The sequence below is a fragment of the Gadus morhua genome, chromosome 1 (assembly GCF_902167405.1).
Source record: "Gadus morhua chromosome 1, gadMor3.0, whole genome shotgun sequence".
Lineage (NCBI taxonomy): Eukaryota > Metazoa > Chordata > Actinopteri > Gadiformes > Gadidae > Gadus > Gadus morhua.
In genome coordinates, this window is record NC_044048.1 from 27,068,929 (window position 1) to 27,090,594 (window position 21,666).

Here is a 21,666-nt window from a genome sequence, read left to right on the forward strand (position 1 = left end):
CAACGTACCGTGTAGGATTACCTGTAGGCGCTGATCTGTGTGTTTGTGTGTGTGTGTGTGTGTGTGTTTGTGTGTGCGTTTGTATCTAGGTAGAGGGAGGGAGGGTGGGGGGAGGGGAAGGCGTATACTATTACAAGCAGGTGCGGAGAGAGGTCAGACTAGGGCACTGAAAGTGCACGTGGAGGCATGTGTGTGTGTGTGCTCCCACAGGTTCACCGGAGTATCGGTGTGACCTCCCCTCTTCACGTCCTCATTACCACCCACCATCACCTCTCTCGCACACACACACACACACACACACACACACACACACACACACACACACACACACACACACACACACACACACATTCACACACACACACACACACACACACACACACACACACACACACACACACACACACACAGACGCACACACACACACACAGATGCGCACACACACCGACTTCCCTCAGAATAGTTAGGCAGTGATGTCATGCAGGAGAAGGTGGTGGGTGGGAGGTGTGTGTGTGTGTTTGTGTGTGATTGAAAGGCATTTGGGGGGAAGGGTTTGAGTCGTGGGGGGGTGGGGGGGGGCTTCAGCCAAACATATGGAGGGAATTCTATAGCGTTGACAAGGGATTTACCGCCCTTGTCTAAATCTCCCAAGTCACAGGAAAAAAGGGATCTTGTATAAGAGAGGGAGAGGGGGGGAGAGGGAGGGGAGGGGGAGTGTTCAAGTGTTGTGTGTGCTGGGGGGGGGGGGGGGGGGGGGGGGCTTTCCTGAGAGTAGTAGTGTGTATGTGCAACAGCATTTGTGTGGAAACCCACACATATAGGACCGGCAACACGTGCTCCACACGTCGGGATCTGTGCATATGTGTTTCCTCCCATTCTATACACACAACAGAAAGAGAGAGAGACACAGGGAGGGATATCACTGAGAGGGAGGGAAAGGGATGAGAGGAAGAGAGACAGAGAAGGAGAGAGAGAGAGAGACACAGGGAGGGATATCACTGAGAGGGAGGGAAAGGGATGAGAGGAAGAGAGAGAGAGAAGGAGAGAGAGAGAGAGACACAGGGAGGGATATCACTGAGAGGGAGAGAAAGGGTTGAGAGAGAGAGAGAGAGAGAGAGAGAGAGAGAGAGAGAGAGAGAGAGAGAGAGAGAGAGAGAGAGAGAGAGAGAGAGAGAGAGGGAGAGGGAGAGAGAGAGAGAGAGAGAGACAGAGAGAAGGAGAGAGAGACGAATAAGGGGGAAACAGAGAGGGAGGGAGAAAGAGAGAGAGGTGTTGGGGGAGAGGTTGAGGGAGAGAAAAACAGAAAAAGAGAGGCCTGTGAGAAGGGAATGAGGAGGAGGAGGCATAGAGGAGGATAGAAGATGAGAAGGAGGGGATGAGAGGAGATAAAAGAAGGGGAGAGGAGGAGAAGGAGAGGAGTTAATGAGAGGAGGTGAAGTTGAGAGAAGAAAAGGAGAGGAGAAGGAGGGCAGGAGAAGAGGAGTAAAGGAGAACATGAAATGAGGTGATGGAGAGGAGGAAAGCTGTCGGAGAGGAATTTTCTCAGCTCTTCCACATACATATTAATCAGGGGCTCCCAGTAAGGATAACCACATGAGTCTACACTGTGTGTATGTGACAGTGTGTGAGAGAGTGTATGTGTGTGTGTATGTGAAAGTGTGTGTGATTGAGAGTGTGTGCGTGTGTGTGTGTGTGTGTGTGTGTGTGTGTGTGTGTGTGTGTGTGTGTGTGTGTGTGTGTGTGTGTGTGTGTGTGTGTGTGTGTGTGTGTGTGTGTGTGAGAATGTCAAATCAGAGTGAATGTCTACTTCTGCTGTTATTCTTGTTCAGATAATGAACAGTTTACTAATGGTGGTCATGTCAACTGAGGTGATTGTGTTACTGTAACTAAGGCATTCATTTAAAAAGTAGGGTTGAGATTGTTCAAGTGATTCGATAAGTGAGTCGATTGGTACTATTGTCTTTTTTTAATTTATTATATTCTGTGTAATTTCTGGCACAAACCCAAGGCCATTCTAAATATTCACTTTCTCCCTCTTAAAAATTGCAAAAATTGATGGCATTCAGACTTGAGGAGCATTGACATGTTTAGACCTTAACCCTGACCCTAACCACACAAAGCTTTGGAGTGGAACTCTACAGCTTGTGCAAGTCAATAGGAAAGTACTTCTCAAAGTTATGAGGTCCCTCTGGAATAGCGGATGCTGTTAAAAACTAAAGGAACAAACTGTTCTCCAATGTCCCCTTGATGCTTGGAATAAATTGACACTGAACCCTTTAAGCACAGGCTTCAACGAAGACCCGAGCGTTGACGTGACTCTGACTTTCCTTCTTGAGGACTTTTAGTCCCTCTCTCCACCTCTGGCCTGTAACCACAGTCTGGTCTCACTCTCTATCACTATAACCATGGTCTGATCTCTCTCTCCATCACTAACCTGTATCCACAGTCTGGTCTCTCTCTCCATCGCTAGTCTGTTACAACGGTCTGGTCTCTATCTCTATCTCTAGTCTGTAACCACAGTATGGTCTCTCTCTCTATCACTGTAACCACGGTCTGATCTCTCTCTCCATCACTAGCCTGTAACCACAGTCTGGCCTCTCTCTCCATCACTAGTCCATAACCACAGTCTGGTCTCTCTCCATCTCTAGTCTGGTCTCTCTCTCCATCTCTAGGCTGTAACCATGGTCTGGTCTCTCTCCAACTCTGACCTGTAACCATGGTCTGGTCTCTCTCCATCTCTTACCTGTAACCATGGTCTGGTCACTCTCTCTATCACTAGGCTGTAACCATGGTCTAGTCTCTCTCTCCATCTCTAAGCAGAGACCACTGTCTGATATCTCCCTATCGCTAGTCTGTAACCACAGTCTGGTCTCTCTCTCTATCACTGTAACCACGGTCTGGTCTCTCCCTCCATCACTAGGCTGTAACCATGGTCTGGTCTCTCTCTCCATCACTAGACTGTAACCACGGTCTGGTCTCTCTCTCCATCACTAGACTGTAACCACGGTCTGGTCTCTCTCTCCATCACTAGCCTGTAACCACGGTCTGGTCTCTCTCTCTATCACTAGCCTGTAACCACAGTCTGGTCTCTCTCTCCATCACTAGGCTGTAACCATGGTCTGGTCTCTCTCTCCATCACTAGGCTGTAACCATGGTCTGGTCTCTCTCTCCATCACTAGCCTGTAACCACGGTCTGGTCTCTCTCTCCATCACTAGCCTGTAACCACAGTCTGGTCTCTCTCTCCATCACTAGGCTGTAACCACGGTCTGGTCTCTCTCTCCATCACTAGCCTGTAACCACGGTCTGGTCTCTCTCTCCATCACTAGCCTGTAACCACAGTCTGGTCTCTCTCTCCATCACTCGGCTGTAACCATGGTCTGGTCTCTCTCTCCATCACTAGCCTGTAACCACAGTCTGGTCTCTCTCTCCATCACTAGCCTGTAACAACGGTCTGGTCTCTCTCTCCATCACTAGCCTGTAACAACGGTCTGGTCTCTCTCTCCATCACTAGCCTGTAACCACGGTCTGGTCTCTCTCTCCCTCACTAGCCTGTAACCACGGTCTAGTCTCGCTCCATAATTCTCCAGAGGCCCGCCAGCTCCAGCAGACCAGAGGAGGAGGGGATGAAGGAGGGGGAGAAGAGGAGGAGGGGGAGAGGAGGAGAAGAGAAGAGAGGAGGGGAGAGGATTCCTCTGGGTCCTCGGGGGGCCCGGCCTCAGATGGGAGAAGCGCACTTTGAAAAACACGTCTCCATGATCTTGTGGTGTCGGGGGAAAGAAGGCGCGCTCGGTTGATGCTTTGGAGGGGGTTGACTGTGTCTCTCACGCCGTCTTGGCAAATCCCCCTCCCCTTCCCTCCCCTCCCCTCCCCTCTCATTTCCATGATCCTTTGGAATGCAGGAGCAGCAACCCACTGACTAGGGGCGCTGACAATCTCTCTCTCTCTCCTTCTACCCCCCGCTCCCCTCTCTTGCCTTTCTTCACCTCTTTTCATCTCTCCGTCAGTCTCCCTCTCATGTTAACCAACCCCCACCTCACCTCACTATCCCCCGGTATCACAGATGTGTGCAGGTCTGAGCTGGGGGGGGGGGGGTGCTTTGGGGGCTGGGGTTCACTCCTGTATAAATAGAGACGTCAGGAGGAAACCTGTGTGTTTGTCTCTGCCCCACCCCTACCCCCATTTTTTCAACCTGTGATTGAAAAGACCATGCTTGTTCAAAAATCCCCTCAGTACTCCACCTCCACCACCAGAACCATCGCCCCCAGCTCCACCCCACCCCCTCTACAGTACCCTCTCGGCTTAAAAGCCTCTCCAGCCGGGCCAGTGTTCCATTAGAAAGGACTGGTGGTGGTGGTGGTTCTGGGGGTGGACTGGGGTGGGGTAGAGGGTGGGGGTGGGGTTTGGGTACATGCAGTGGTGCTGAAAAGCTCTGCCATGGGCTTGTATAGGCGCGCGCCCCCGGAGAGTGTTGTGGGGGAGAAGAAAAGCAAATTAATGGCATCAGACAGCCCTGCGACAGCCTACCCCCATTATATGACAGCCGCACAATACCGGCACAGTCTGGGTCCCCAAAGCGAGAAGAAAACACACGCATCTATCAGGGCTACGTTCCCCTCACCAGAAATCGCTAAAACCCCTTGGCCTGTTAGGAGCTGGCGTAGCAGCCCACGTAATCCAACATGACGAAGACAGCTCCTTCAAGATTGTCCCGTTTTTCTAGGCTCACCAGAACTGGGACAGACAAAGTCAGAGGGAGGTGTGAGACTGAAGGAGCTCCCCTGTCTTGTGATTCGGATTTTAGTGGTGCGTGGCCAACGTCACTTTTCAGACGTTTCTTCGTCTGGAAACTTGAACACTGAATTCACAAAGTACAACCACTTGTGCAAGATATCTTGTTGCTGAGTATTAACTTTGCGTGGAACATCGTATGTAAAAGGTGAAGCTCACTGTATGGGTGGGAGGTTCTTTGATTTGTTGTTATAATTGAGGACTTAAACAATAAGGAACATCCTTTAATTCATTGATTGTTTCGTCAATGTCGTCGTGGTGTGGTTTTCCGTTACGGCCTTTGCTACCCATCCCTGGCAGCTAGCATCAGACCTAAATCGGACATAAATCAGACCTAAATCTGACCTTAAATCGTCTGTTTCGGCGGTTTCGTTCCAGCAACCACGCCTCAACCTCTGAAGCCTGGCACAGAAGGAAGCGATGCACCAGGGGACATCTTCCTCACTGCCCCGAGTTCACCCTGCCGCGCGCCTGAGGAACGCCCTGCTGCTCTGGGCGCTGTCCGGTCACGTCCTCTCTGAACCGTCCATACATCCCCGCATTTCATTCCTGAACCCTCTCGCTATCCCCCCCAGCGAGACGGATGCTCATTGGACTCCTCTAGTCCGTAGCGACCTTTCCTTGTGGAGTGTGGAGACCTGTGGATCGACCTGTCTCTGGGGAGGGTGTGCCGCGCGATGGGGGGGGGGGAGGGGCTTGTGTTGTGCTCATCCCCGTTTATCATAAAGTTTGATTGGTTTGGCTTGTGTGTCGACTCACAGCCGTGGGTATTGCTCTTGAGAACGACGCACTAAAGACACGTGTTTACACACGTTGGGTGTTATATATTAAATCTTTCTACGGGCTTTCACCCATCCCTGTGCAAAAAAAAAGAAAAGGGATATTTCAGCTTCACAAAGATAAAAAGAAAGAAAGACGGTGCCAAGGTCATCCCACACAGTCCTTGTAAAAGGACGAGCGGTGGGAGAGCCGGCAGAGCGGCTACAGAAATGCTGTTTACTTGACCGGTCAAAAGCGTCGTGTGCGAGGCCGTCATCTCTCGGTGCTTCAAGGTTCACCGGGAGAATAAATGGTTCTCCACAAAGAACCCGTGAAGCAGCCCTGCCCTACCCCCACGTCTCCACAAGGCCTTCCCAGACAGAGAACACCCCCTGCGGAGAATAGTGTCGAAAATGTAAAACGCAAAAAGATTCTTCAAGGAGGGCCACGGCGTGTAACAAACGCGATGGTCTCGGCTCTGGATAGCCAAAAGAGGTTGGGTGGGGGGGGAGCGACCCTGGGCCAGTTTCACGGGCCACAATGGACCAGTTACAAGTTGAGGGACCTCCGTGAAGACCTCACACCGATACCACCCCCCACAACCCCCCTCGCTCTTCTCTCGCTCTTTTTTTTTTCCTCTGTGCCCCCCATTCTTTGCAGTCTCATTCAAGTGTCAGTTTTCACCCCGTGCCCGCCCTCACCACTCTCTCTGCCTCTTGTCCCGGCCCAGCGGCGTCTTTGCCTGGCCGCTTAATTGTGGATCCAATTAATTTGAGGAAAAAAATATCGAATGATTTGTGTCGTTTGGAATCAAGGTGGCGTCTGAATGGCGCCGCGTTACCACGGCGAGGTGTCAGTGATTGACGCGGGTGCCAAAAGCGAACGGGGCGAGCTCACCATTATGCCGCCGTTGAGTTACCCAACCTTCGCACCTCAAAAGGGGTGGTCTTACCACGGGGAAAAAGAAACAGAGAAATAAAAGAGTGGCGGACACAACTAATTAACTCGTATTAAATAAAGAGGTTCACAGTTACTCACGCGGGGGCGACTCAAACAGCCGCTAATGGCTCTACCCCCAGGTAGGCAGTTTATTCCTCCATAATGGCAGCAGCTTTTTTCAAACCGATTCCTCTGTTTAAATGTCCATTTTCAATTTTTTTTGCCCCTTTTTCCTCCTTCCCCATCATTTCTCTCTCTCCAGTGGACACCTGGCATTTCTATGCGCCATTCTTTCTCCCCGGTGCCACAAGGGAAATGTTGGCGCGCTACAGTTGGTCCCAAACTGTCAGCGACGTTGGCAGCGATGCAGAACCCCTACGGAGGAACACAAGGTGCTCTACTTCTGCAGCGTATGAATGTAACTGCACACCTCTTTGTAGCGCCGGTCGCTGATTTATTGGGATTTTACACACAGCCCAACCGACCGGCCGACCGACCAACCGAACCCCCCCGACCCAAGTGTCCGGTTTCTCCAACAAGCTCGTAAAAATTGTACGCAGCGGCTGTACAGTTAAAAAACAGAGGAAATTGTTTGCCATGAAATCCATAGTTCGGGCTCAGACTGTAATTTGTGAGGAAGGACGTACACATTAAAAAAAGAAAGAAAGGGGGAGAGTAAAAAGTGGAAGCACATGCACCGACACGCTCTCTGCGTATCGTCTTTGTTGGTTGTTTCATCGCGGCCTGCTAATTGGGCGAGGGGCTCACGTTCCTGAGGGGGAACCGTGAACACACACACACACAGACACACACACACAGACACACACACAAACACACACACACACACACAAACTCGACTGGACCTAGAAGAATCAATGAAGTAGCAGATCTCTCAATTCTCCTAAAAGATTAACGAATGTCTTGTGAGTGGCTGTGTGTGCCGTTAATAAATCATGTCTCGTACGAGGATGAATAAATAATGGCGGAACAGAGTTCAATCTCGGGGGAGCGTCCTTTTAAAATCCATCAAACTTAGGGGCCCCGGACCCCCGGCTCCCCTGGCTCCCACAGGCAGGTGGGGAGTGTTGGTGGAGGGAAAAGAGACTTCTATACAAACTCAGAGGACAGATGAACATGTGTGAAAGAGCGGCACAGCTATGATGTATGTGCACGTATACATATATATATAGTATATATATACTGTAGTAGTGGAGAATTTTTACATTTTGATACGTACATTTCATTCTTCAAATACATGACGTGTTCCACAGAAACATGAGACAAAAGATTGTTATTCTTTTTCTCCTGTCACTCGGCATCATGTGACCAGCCCATAGGACGAGAGCTGATCTATGTTGTGTGTATCTTACGCACATAGACGAGGGCCGAGCAGAGTTTAAATAGTAGCATGTGTTTACAGATGACTGTTCCGTCGCTGCACAGTTCTCTCAGCGCAAAAAAACCCCATAAAGACCCCATAAAGTGCCCCCGCCCTCCCCCCCTCCACCACCAAGCTTTGGCAAATGAAGTTCAACATTAAAACATCTTAACATCTCTGCGTCTCGCCCCTCCCTCCCCCCCACACTCACCGCCCCTTCTACCGCCGTCGCTGGCTTCTACCTTTAAGTGGAGGCAGGTGAGTGTGTTCAGAAATTACCGCTGGTTCTGGCAACAATAAAACACAGCAAGCTGTCCCCGGCACAACTAATTGTTCCATTACAGAGAATAGATGGTGTGGGGGGGGGGGGGCAAAGGGGGGATATGTTGTGGGGGGGGGGGGGTAATCAAGCCGCTTTGTTGGGAATAACATGCCACTGAAATGACGCTCCATTTAGGTTTAGCGAACCGAGCCACCACAGGTGTGTGTGTTTGTGTGCGTGTGTGCGCGTGTGTGGCCAGGTGTGTGTGTGTACATAGTAGTGTAGTAGAAACGTGTGAGGGTTGGTTTTCTCTTTTTCACTTTTAAATAAAAAAACGCCTCATGTGTAAATGACAAAAACGATTGTAGAAGTATTTGTAATATAAATTGTTCAATTATTTGAAGGCCTTCGGTGTTCTTTGCACAGACGGTTTTATAGCTCTTTAAAGCTGTATAGCTCATGATGATTCACATGGGTAATTCAATAAGCAAACTTGCTTGCATGCACGTGAGCTTGTGTGTGTGTGTTTGAGTTTCTGTGCATGAGTACCTGCGATTCTTGTTGGCATTCTGACCACCAGCCGGTTCTTTGCTGGGTGGGGGCTTCTTCGTACTCTGAGGGATAAGATTGATTGGATTAAAGTAAACAACCACTTAAAGGCACGCTTAAAGGCATTATATATGGAATTTATTAATTTATCAAAATAAGTGTTAGATAGCTCTATATTCAGACATCCATCACTGAGATGGAGTTTTCGGTCAGTTCCATGAACCCGCACCTTTGCTCTGCAGCAATCAGAATAATTGTTTTCTGGTTTTCCCGTTCCCACTTCCATCCAATCAGGAGAGAGAACTCCACAAAGAGGCGGTCCTCTTGGTGCGTTCACGTGCAAGCAGCAGGGTTTCAGTGTTGAGCGACAAAAGTGGAAAAGCTACCGGCAGAGCTACCCATTCCAGCACTTCCAGGAATGAGTTTTCATTCTTTAAACTGACGTAAGGTACATCGTACCTTTTCCAACTGCTCCAGTTGACACGGAACGGAATCGGAAGGGGGCGTGGCCAACATCAAGTCCTCAAACGTCAACCGGCCTTCTACTACTCTCCGAGTGATGGGTTGGAAGATGCGGCTGTCCTCTCGTCCAATCAGCCCTGTGGGTGATACAGAGAGGGTGATAAATGGTGCAGAGTGATACAAAAATAGTGAAAAAGCAAGCGGTCTACCAGCTCTGGGAGGCGGACATGGCGTTATTCTTAGGTTCTTCTTCAGGATGACGAATCTGAACCAAAGCAGTTATATTTTGGAATGATTTTATATTCAGCGTAAAATCTAAACCTGTCCTTTCAAATTGGGCAAGTTAAAATCCATCATAACAGGTAAAGGGAGATAGAAAAGAGAGACAGCAAGACAGAGAGAGAGAGATAGTGAGAATGAGAGATGGAGAAAGACAGACAGAGAGAGAGGTAAGGGAACAAGTAGGGTGAAACGCTGTCAAGAGACGGATTGAAGGAAAGGTCAGAGGTCATCCGTCTGGGCTCGCACAACAGCATGAGGAAAGCATCTCTTCATACACACACACATAAACACACTCTCTTTGACACAAGATGGGGGGGGGGTCTTGGCTAGGATCGTTTGACCTCTCAGCATGGGGCCACTGAAAGCTAATTAGTGTCTCTCTCTCCGTCTGTCTCTCTCTCTCTTTCTCAATACACACACACACACACTCGCTATCTCTCAGTCTCACTCCCTCTCACTCTCTCTTTCGAGCTCCCTCGCCCAATGCCGTAGGAGTCGATAACCAGTGTCCAAGAAAACTTCTGCTGAGGAGGAGGAGGAGGAGAGCCACTGGAAGAGTGGAGGAGACAGAAGATGCAGAGGAGAGGAGAAGTGGAGCGAGTTTGGACGAGATGAGGACTAGAGGGGGGCAGAAGTGAAGAGGAGAGGAGGAGAGATGCAGGAGGAGGGGGGTAGAGGTGGAGGTGGAGGAGGTGGAGAATGCACAAAGAGGAGGAAAGTGGAGGAATGGTAGACAAAGGTGGACTGCTGGGGGGACTGGCCGAGAGACTATGGGAGGGGAGGGAGTGTGATAGGGAGAGAGGGAGATAAAATGAATGCAGAGAACGAGAGAGCAAGCGAGAGAGAGAGTCAAGAGTGAAAGAGTTGGTGGTGGACCCATGACTGAAATTGGAGGAAAGACACAAATACTATTGTGTCTTTTTCTGTTCAAAGTAACAGAAAAGAGTGAGCTTTCCTTCTGCCGCAGGCCTCTACCGTCCTCTGGACAGGAGCAGCTCGGCTTAACTGAAGCAGTGTCGACATTTAACCATTTGATATTTCTCACTGATGCAAAAACGGAAACCCGGCAAAACATTAGAGCTTACGCTGAGGGGAGAGGGGAGAAAAGACACAACTAGCACATACAGCGCCGCACATAATAAAGCCGTGTTCGCCGTCTGTCTGACACTGATTTCAGATCCCTGGCAACGGTGCTTAATATTTTGCAGCTTGTCGTTTGAGGCCTGTCTGCATCGCTCGCTCGCTCTTCCCTCCGCTAACAGCTGAACATAGTGTCTATGCTTCCCCATTCCAGATGTATTCAGTGCCCTGCGTCTGCCCCCACACTAAAAGGTGCCGGTGGTGGTGTTGGTGGTGGGGGTGGGGGTGGCGGCGGCGGAGGAGGAGCGGTCGCACTTTCCCTTTCCCCTGGGCTTTTAAAGGAAAAGTGCAGGGCTATTCAATCACCTCCACTGTGTGAAGCCGGGGCCAGCACTGTTATTAAAAAAAAAATAAGTGAAGAACCTGAAATGGGAGAATACTGCGTAATTTTTCCATTTCCATTCCCGGCTTCACAGAAGGACGGCAGAGCCGCGGGTCAGGCTGTTTCAGCTGCGTCGTACCTGTAATTAGCGACGGCAAGAAGCTTTTGCGGGCTGAAATGCAAATGTCAGATTTGATGTTGCAACGGAAGACTAAAGTAATACCGGCCTTTTGGATTCCAAAAAGCAGGATTTTAATCAGACGTTTTGATAGGACTCCCTTCAAACTGATGTTTAAATGTAGACATGATGCCTCACCCTTCAGGAACAGTTTGGTCGAAACACTTTGTTGTTATTACAGATTAAAGCACAATGCGCGATTAATAGCAGGGGGTGGGCAACGCAATCGTAAGGGATGGGGTTTTGCCACGTTGTACTTCAGACTGCCAAAGATGCCCGCTTTGGCCGGTGGACCCTGAAGACCGAAAAAGCAAAAAGCTTTCACTGACGGCCCAGCCCGCGTCGAGATTGAACCGGAACCCGAGCAGAACCGGAAATACGCTGCTCCATCGAGCTGGTCCACCGGCCGCATCAGCGATGGCAAGGACGCACAGGCCTGGTGTGAAATTAGCATGCCGGATTAACCGCGGCGCGCGTGGAGCCTCTCTCCGCCTCCTGCCCGCGGAGAATTAATGAGAGTCGTAAAAATTGTGTAATAAAAATACTAATAAACAAACAGCTGGAGCAAAAGAGCAGCAATAACAAGGGATACCAACCGCTAGGAGACTTAAGGGGTATAAAACAATGAAAATAAAAAACAATTCTGCCGTAGATGATTTGTTGTTTAAAATGACGCGTTTTGTCCTTTGTCGTAAAATGATGCCCTCGGTGGAGGTTACCCTCCCCTTTCCCCCACCACAATGGTCCCCTTAGCCTCCCAGCCCCCACCACCATGGTCCCCTTAACCTCCCATCTCCCACCATGGAACCCTTACCCTCCCAGCCCCAACCAACATGTTCCCCTCCTAACCCCCCCCCCCCCCATCAGCAGGCCTCAGGTTTCTCACCGAGCGGTGTAGCCAATTAACCCAGGAGGGCGAGCAACGCCACAGAGAGAGAGAGAGAGCGGCTGCTCCACGGGGGGGGGGGGTGAGGATGATGCTGGTGGCGGAGGTGGGATGGGGGGTGGGGGGTGATGTGCCCAAACCTGCCTCTTCGGATTCGCCTAATTGCGCCGTTGCCTCGTTATGTCGTCTCGTTATGTTGTCTCGCTAAGTAAAGAGCGAGGGAAAGTGTGTACGCGTGGGACTGTTTTTTTTTTCTTCAACACCGCACAACACACCGTACATTCAATTAACCCAACCGCCGAAGCCTCTTAATGCACACACATAAGCCCACGCAGCGGTCCGCTGGGACTCTGTCTTCTTGGAGGTGTGCTTTGACCTCGTTGTCACATCAACAAAAACCAAAATCCGAGCTGACATTTTCGCTTGCTGAGCCAAGTGGAAAACGGTGAGAGGCTGGGGCGGGCGCGCTGGGTTTTGCCCTCTGTGCGTCCAGGAGGGGCAGAGCACGGCTCAGAGAGGTCTTATCGCTGGTGTAAGCAGTTCATTAGCCGGCAGTGAGCCGCGGCATCGGCCCCGGAGCCATGGAATATTAATCAGCCCTCAGCCTCACTTTACCAAACATCTGCTCCTGAGGTGCGTCGTACCAGGGCCTTGTAACAAGCTAATCCATACGCTGGCACTCAGAGAGCCAGGCTATGATCTCCAGCCAACAGAAGAACCAAGTTGGACGCCCTGCATACCAAATCCAACCCGTTCAAAAACCTTCTCATGGTCTGACGAGTCAAATTACCCGTCTGACGATGTATAACAAATAATGAAACAGGTTATTTCTAAAGAGCTTTCCTTAGTATGCACAATGCAGAAAAAATGGACTACAGCTACATTAAATATGTAGATTTACATGTTTTGAGCTTTTCACCAAAAGCGCAATATAAATAAAGTTTGACTTGAATCAAGGATAGCTAATTAAACACAAACCGAAGCATCTTTTACACGCACTGTTTCCGGCTTTCTGTAGCCCTGAAGCCCACACGCCTGTCTCCATGATAAGACTCTTTGCGCCCTTAGACTGTGTGTGTGTGTGTGTGTGTGTGTGTGTGTGTGTGTTTGGGGGGGGGGGGGGGGGGGGGGATGTGTGAACTGGGATAAGCATACCTGCATTCAAGCCACACCACCCAGGCCTTCATCATCATCATCAGTCATGTGTGCACTTGAGCGCTCCTCCCTATCTACACACCACTTGAGGAGACGGGCTGACTGAAGAGCTATGGAGGACCTCTGATGATTTAATCATCACAGGAGCAGAAGCTTAAAGACAGTATAGGTGGAGACAGCGGGGGGGGTTGCTAGAAGGGGGGGGACATATGAGTGTACGAATAAGGCGGTAGGGCTGATAAAAGGGAGGGAGGAGGGGAAGGTGGAGGTGATGTAGGAGGAAGTGAGGAAAGTGGTGGAGTAGGGGTTGGGGGAGGTGGAGGAACGGGTGATGGAGGAGAAGGTGATGAGGGAGGGGGTGATGGAGGTGGAGGTGATGAGGGAGGGGTGGTGGAGGCCATGGCGGAGGGATAGGTTGAGGGGATGGAGGAGAGAGTGATGGAGGTTGTGGGGATGAAGGTGTAGGTGTCGGGGTTGGGGGTGATGATATAATGAGGAGGGGGGGAGATAGAAATAGTGGTGGTGGTGGTGATGGAAGTACGGGTGACGGAGGTGGTGGTGACGGAGGTGGACGGGTGACCGAGGTGGTGGTGATGGAGGTGAGGATGGAGGGGGTTGATGTTGGTGATGGAGGTAGTTGTGATGAAGGTTTAGGTTAGGATGTTGGGGGTGTTGAAAGAATGGGACACTCGTGGTGGTGGAAGAGGGGGTGATGGAGGTGTATGGCTGACGGTTGTAGGGGGTGATGCTGATGAAGGCCGTGGTGATGGACGTGATGAAGCCTGGGCGGAGCGAGGGGGTATGGGTGGCTGGCGGTGGGGGGCTGCCGTGGGACGTATATAAGCGTGTGCGTCTGGAGGCTGAGAGGGACGACCTTGATACATCAAGTGTGCGCCCGCCTGGCGCCGAAGACGCTCATAAATCCCGCCCCCGCCCCAATCCAACCCCCCCCCCCCCCACGCCAGCCTCCCTTCAGTGCAGGTTTGATGATCAATAAAACATAATTGTATTATATTTTTTGGGCTCATATTTGACCAGACACATTATAAAGGCAGATGGAAAATGGTAAATTCGGCGCCGTTTACAGCACCTGTGGTAAATACATCAAGCCTGGCTGCTTGAAGCACGCCGCCGCGTTGGAAGCCGCAATTAATTACAGCGATGGCTTTGATAGCTCCACTCCCCCATTCTGTTTAATAAACCAGCCTACCAATTACCACGCATCTCATTTTCCTACATTATTTTTTGTAATGATTTTCCTTTCCTGCGTAGTCATGTGTCTGACGATGTTGATCCTGTTTCACTCTCTTCTTTCCGTCCTAGTCCTGGTTCTCCTGAGGCCTGTTCCTGTGCGGCTCCACTAGGGAGAGCATGGCCGTATCACTGCTAGGAGAAGGCTTTTCCGAAGGGGTGTGCAGGTTTGATTCCATGTCCATGAAGATAATCGTATTCATAAAAACGAGGGCTCACTCTTTCCTTTGTGCTTGAAAGATTTTAAGATCAATCTGATATCGTAAGTGAAATCAGAAATCCACCCTTCAACCGTGGAGACTCTTGCTTAGTGTTAGAGGAAAGTATCTCTCACACACACACACACACACACACACACACACACACACACACACACACACACACACACACACACACACACACACACACACACACACACACACACACACACACACACACACACACAAACAGTGAATCAATAAGTGAGTGGCTGCTCTAGGAGGGTAATTACTTGGGAGATCACAGACTAATCTAATGATGCTGACTTTTGACCCCCAGCAGCCAGACTTGATGAAGCAGCACTCAGGCGGAGTGTTTGCCCCTCAGCACGAGTGCATGGGTATCTCCATCATCACACGTGCACCAGCATCTCATTCAGAACACAGGTGCACCTCCATCATCGCACGTGCACTAGCATCTCAGTGAAGACAAGCGTGCTAGCATCTCAATCAGGACACGTGCACTAGCATCTCATTCAGGACACAGTTTCACGAGCATCTCAATCAAATCACGTGCACTAGTATCTCAGTGAAGAAACGTGCACAAGGATCTCACTCAGGACACAGGAACTAGCAACTCAATCAGGACACGTGCACTAGCATCTTACTCAGGACACGTGCACTAGCATCTCTCTCAGGACACGTGCACTAGCATCTCACTCAGGACATGTGCTCTAGTATCTCACTCAGGACACGTGCACCACCATCTCACTCAGGACATGTGCTCTAGTATCTCACTCAGGACACGTGCACCAGCATCTCACTCAGGACATGTGCTCTAGTATCTCACTCAGGAAACGTGCACCAGCGTCTCACTCAGGACAAGTGCTCTAGTATCTCACTTAAGAAACGTGCACTAGCATCTCATTCAGGACACTTGAACTAGCATCTCACTCAGACAATGTCCACTAGCACCTCAGCGAGGACATTCGCACTAGCATCACTCGATTGAGAGAGTGTGTTAACAGTCAGTGGTAGACATGGTCTGACCAAAAAAAAAGATTGCAAATGGAGGCAGAACAGAGAGAGGGGATGAACACGGGAGGGAGGGAAGGAGAGAGGTCGATGGCAGCTGGCAGGAGAATTAGCCCGAGGGGGGTTAGCGTCCTCACCTAGCTTAACTGCTGTGAAATGAGCAGAAGCTGTCAGGAATTGAACACACTGCTGTCTGGCTCTCCCTCGCTCTCCCTTCCGCATGGCCACACTATGTCACTCTACCCTTCATCCTTATCCTGAACCTTCCCTGTTCAGGGCCCCTCGCTCATCCAGCCCTGTGGTGTCCAATTCTTTACACTTTTTCTTTCACTTTCGTTCTCTCTTTATAACTTCAAACTGGAAAATCCAGAGCTGAAATCATTGCATGGATAATTCTTCCCCGCTTCATCTGAACCACAATGTTACCAATAGTAACAAACCAATTTTCTGACTCTGGAAAAAATATATTTTTGAGCGGGACCACTCAGTCTTCCTAGGTTTATGGAAGATTGTGTTTGTTAAAATAGTGTTACATGTCAATCTTTGGCTGGAGAAACTCATGTGCACAAAAATGGAAATAAAACACCCATCCATCACCACGCCGTAGAACAATATTCATACCCATTTCTTTTAGAGACATTTCCTTCTTATATGCTAATGTTTTTAGCGAATCGTGCAATAAACAAACATACACACAAATACCAACGGACGCCATGATCCAATGTGTTTGAGCCCCCTGCATTAGGGAGGTGAAAGTTGACAGGAACATCCAACCCTGGGAGGAGGTAATGCATCTTTATTTATTTTTTTATTTTTTTCTTATTGCTTATGTTTATTTATTTTTACACAATGTCTTGTTTTTTTAAATAATGTATGATGACTATATGCTCTGTAAGGTGACCTTGGGTGTCTTGAAAGGCGCCTCTAAATTAAATGTATTATTATTATTATTATTATCTTTAGAGTAGCTAAAGCCTAGCAGGGAACAGGGCTTTACACAGTTGCTCCGACCGCACCACCCTGACAAGTAGAAAATGACTAATCCCCCCTTCCTGCCCTCTATTCACTTCTTTTTCTTCAGGCTTTTACACCACTTCTGTATAATGGGTACTGATGGTTTGGAGTGCGTGTGTGTGTATGTGTGTATGTGTGTGTAAGAGTGTGTGTAGCACAGGGCCTAATGGGAGCAATGTGTGTGTGTATGTGTGTGTGTGTGTGTGTGTGTGTGGGGGGGGGGGGGGCAGCTGCGGTGCTCTAATGATGATTGGCTGAGCCCTGGTTCCGTTGTGTGTGTGCCGGGTACAGCCGTCACAGCCAAGTGAGAAGAGCAGCAATTTTGGTATCGCCCCCCCCCTACCCCCACGCCCATGGCCCAGCGTTAAAACCAAATGTGTTGATTCATGCTGTCACTAGGGGTTGTCCATGAAAAACACATAGACAGACACAAATGCACACACATACACAAACACACACATAAATGCAAACAGGACAAACAAAAACATATTTTTGGGAACTTACACATCCAAAACGGATGGATAGGATCTATACTATTAGGGCACGCTTGGTTAAAATAAACACTAGACTGGTTGTGGTAATGACATGGTAATGAGAATGTTACATGTAGTGCGTCTTAGTGGGATTTAACAATATAAATACAATATTAAAGATGTGTTAGGAGCGGTATGAACATGTTTGGGCACTACTGGTCTCTGGATAATACCTTTAATACGTTTATCTATATCTGATCCCCTGTGTTGAGCTATGAACGGGACGTTAACTCTCAGCAGCTGAGTGGCATGTGGAAGATATCGATCCTATCGATCACATCCCCACCTTGTCCCACAGCAGGCTACCTTTGACCTTTGGATGGTGTTAGCGCATTGTGGCTTTTGCTAACCAACCACCTGCCCCACACTGGTTGGAACGCTGAAACCTGACACTGGTAGACTGGGATCCAGATACTGGTAGGCTGGGATCCAGAGACTGGCCGACTGCGATCCAGAGACTGGGAGACTGGGAACTAGACACGACTGGGATCCAGATACTGGTTGTTACACACTGGGAACCAGGCACTAGAACAAGACACTGGTAGACTGGGAACCAAACACTGGTAGCCTGGGGACTATACACTAGTAGACTTGGAACCTTAGTCATTATGCTAACAATTGGTTGACCGAAAATTCATTTTCAAAGGGATCACAAATCATGCTGCTCATCTGTCATTCAAGTCCAGAATATCCTGGTCGTTTTACAAAGATTGTATAAGAAACCAAGTGAACTAATAACATGCTTTTAACATGCTTTTCCCCACCGATAGTGTAGAAGCCCAACTGACAGGCACTGTATTCAAAAGCACCTCAGTTCCCCTGTCTCAGTACACCCCCATCTGGGAGAGAGAATGGTTCGGCCATGATATAACAGTAGCAACTAGGGATGTCCGATATTGGCTTTTTTGCCGATATCCGATATGCGATATTGTCCAACTCTAAATTTTCGATTCCGATATCAGCCGATACCGATGTCGATATTTGGGTTATTTTTCCTCAAACCTAATTTAGGTAACATTACATATCTCCTGTTGTGGAATTAACACAACATGCTTAATGTTATTGTGATGCCCCACTGGATGCATTCTTGAATGCAACAAGGCTTTCCAAACGTTAATATTGTCTGTGCAAAATAAGAAAAATACTTCAACTTAATTTAAGGGAAAAGTGCCATGTTTTTTTTTTTTTCAAAAAAAATCCGATACCGATATTGACCGATATTACATTTTTATGCTAATATCGGGCCGATAATATCGGTGGGCCGATAATATCGGACATCTCTAGTAGCAGCCATTGGTGGTCCATTTTCCCATGAATGCAGGGAGCGTAATGTAAGAGACAAAAGACAGAGGGTGAGAGAAAAATAGACCGCTGTAGAAAAGCAGAGATGAGGAAATGGTGTCATTATGGACTCTAACCAGAACGTACACATTTTCTTCAGCCCTGCATCCAAGTCTTAGCTTCATATAGAACACCAATTAGATGTTGAAGACATACCTTGTAGTTTGTTTGCATGCTACTGTAGTGTGTAGTGTAACGCTCCACAGATGTAACAGGTATTGAGGGCCACAACTAGCACCACACACTTTGCATCTTCCCTGGTCCACGGATCAGAGATTAGAAAAGCAGACCTTCACACAGCTAAAGGACCTCAAAGACACCCGGTCGCCATCTCTACTATCCTATAGGTCTCGCTGAAGTTTATAAAGTGAGCGTGTCTCTCTTATGTAAACAAGAATTCCACCATTTCCTTATTCCCAGTTGTCTGGTGGTTAAATCATAGAGTCCACCTATAATAATGAGCCCGAACACACAGCCAAGTAGACGCAGCGGACGCACAGCACTACGTCATCACCCATTACACCACATCATCACGTCACCCACTCCACCGCGGTTGGCTGACCCCCTCTCCCCACCCGTCTCCTTTCCCCAACGTGGTTAGGGAGCTGTTGTTCGCCCAGTGTGACTGGTGAGGCCTGAGAGAGCACCTGTCATAATGCATGCTGCAGCGCTGAGGGAGGGTTACGTCAATTATTCTGTCCCGACAGAGGGAGAGAGAGAGATGGCAGATAGTATACGAAGTGAGCCAGGGGGATCCACACCTTACCGTCAACAGGGGTCTCCTTTATTCAAACAACGAGCGGGTGGAAAAAAAAAGCGAAGGAGTGCACATTAAAATAATAAGGGCTCGGATTTGAAGTCCAATATGGAGTCATGAATGCATGAAAGCACACTCTTCGTTATCTCTCCTCATCCCCTCTCCTTTTCCCCCTCTCCCCTCCCCATCTCCTCCTCCTTCATCTCTCTACTCCAGGTCTCCTTCTCCTTAATCTGTCTTCATTCCTTTCCTCCTCCGCCATCCCTCTCCTCCTCCTCTTCCTCCACCTCTCTTCCTTCATCTCTTCCTCCACTTCCTCCATCCCTCTCATCCTCCATCTCTCTCATCCTCCTTCTTTCTCCTCCTCCTCCTCCATCTCTCTCATCCTTCATCTTCCTCCTCCATATCTTCCTCCTCTTCCTCCCTCACTCTCATCCTCCATCGTTCTCCTCCATCCCTCTCCTCTTTATCTTCCTTTTTAACCTCCTTCCTTTCCACCTCCTCCTCCTCTCTCCTCCTCCTCCTCCTCTAATGAAGACATGTGCAGCGCCTGATAGAAGAGTCCCCCCCGCCCATCCCCTCCATCTGCAGAAATAAACCAAGAACATGGCATCTCCGGAGCACCCCTGAGGGCGGGCGCATGGGTATATTACGGCTGCCAAGCGTCGGCGCGCCGTCTTAACTCAAGATACACAGAACTGGAGGGAAACGCTAAGCTTTTCTTAACCCCGCTCGGCCACAGGCAGCCAAGCAGAGGGAGAGAGTGGCCCTGGGAGCTAGAGCCTCAGAGACACCCGTATAGAGAGAGAGGGAGAGAGAGGGAGAGGGAGAGAGAGGGAGAGAGAGGGAGAGAGAGAGAGAGAGAGAGAGAGAGAGAGAGAGAGAGAGAGAGAGAGAGAGAGAGAGAGGGAGTGGGAGAGAGAGAGAGAGAGGGGGAGAGAGAGAGAGAGAGAGAGAGAGAGAGAGAGAGAGAGAGAGAGAGAGAGAGAGAGAGAGAGAGACAGAGAGAGAGAGAGAGAGAGAGAGAGAGAGAGAGAGAGAGAGAGAGAGAGAGCGGGAGAGCGGGAGAGAGAGGGGGAGAGAGAGGGAGAGAGAGAGAGGGAGAGAGAGTGAGAGAGAGAGGGAGAGAGAGAGAGATAGAGAACGAGAGGGAGAGGGAGAGAGAGAGGGGGAGAGAGAGAGAGAGAGAGGGAGAGAGAACGAGAGGGAGAACGAGAACGAGAGGGAGAGGGAGAGAGAGTGAGAGCGAGAGAGGGGGAAGAAGACACAGATTATACAAGGAGAGACATACGAGGAGATAAGCCGACAAGACAGACACATCTAAAGGAAGAAACACAGTAGGAGCATCGCCCACTTATACCCTGGCACGTGCGTAACAGTCTGCCCCCATGTGTGTGTGTGTAAGTGTGTGTGTGTGCCAGTGTGTGAGCATGTGTTGGTGTGTATGTGTGTAATGAGTGTAAGTGTATGGGAACGCCCCGCTGAGCTGCGCCCGCCCTCCCCCTCACCATCGAGGTAGCCGGGGGTGGCAGAAGCTCCGCCCCCCGGCGCGGTGGATCCGTCTGATCTCCTGCCAGACTCCCACTCGCCCTGCGGGAGAGACGAGCAGCTCGCGCCCGCCATCGCCCTCGCCGGCGCTGCCGGTGGTGATGACGCCGCCGCCGCCGCCGCCGCCACCGCCGCCGCGGAGGCTAGCGACGGGTCGGATGCTCCTGTTGGCGCTGGTTCCGGTGCCGGGGAAGCTAAGGGAAGCAGCTTTCCCGTGGACGCCGTTGTTGTTGTTGGCGACCGGGAGGAAGTGATGACGGGGGAGGTGGCGTCTAAAAAGGCCTCTCTGTCCATCAAAGGGAAGCTGACAACCTGAAAGCCACTGTGAAGGGGGGGAGAGGGGAGGGAGGTGGGGGTGAGAGACAGAGATGGCTCGTTAGAGAGAGAGAGAGAGAGAGAGAGAGAGACAGAAAGAGAGAGACAGAGAGAGAGAGAGAGAGAGAGAGAGAGAGAGAGAGAGAGAGAGAGAGAGAGAGAGACAGAAAGAGAGAGACAGAGAGAGAGAGCGAGAGAGAGACAGAGAGAGAGAGAGAGAGAGAGAGAGAGAGAGAGAGAGAGAGAGAGAGAGAGAGAGAGAGATGTTGTATTGTAAGGTTGTAAAGACGACAGATGCACGTAGAAGAGCAGTGAGGGTGGATGAAAAGTGGGCAAGAAAGAGAGAGAGACAGGGAGAGAGAGGGGGACAGCGTGGGTCGTGAGCTGAACGGAATATGAATGCAGGAAGTGTTTGTTTGTGTCTGGATGTAGCTGACAGCACTCTCAGTACATGGCACGCTTCGGGCTGCTCTCTGTGCAAGCTAGGGGCCAGAATCAGGATTTAAAAGGCAAAGAATTATACAAGGAGAGAGACGCTGGTCTATTGGCAGGGCGCATGTTAAGAGAAGAGAGA

General features: G+C 49.8%; 1 protein-coding gene across 2 annotated transcripts in view; it reads right to left on the reverse strand.

The window, feature by feature from the left end:
• LOC115552271 (MORN repeat-containing protein 1) overlaps positions 1-21,666 on the reverse strand; it is a 42,368-nt gene that overhangs the window by 6,530 nt on the left and 14,172 nt on the right. For both annotated transcript variants that reach the window (XM_030368197.1, XM_030368206.1), the window contains exons 10-12: positions 20,738-21,099; positions 9,136-9,275; positions 8,677-8,741 (exon numbers count right to left, since the gene is read on the reverse strand). In XM_030368197.1, the coding sequence (XP_030224057.1) occupies positions 8,677-8,741; positions 9,136-9,275; positions 20,738-21,099 (567 nt within the window). The remainder of the gene's footprint in view (positions 1-8,676; positions 8,742-9,135; positions 9,276-20,737; positions 21,100-21,666) is intronic.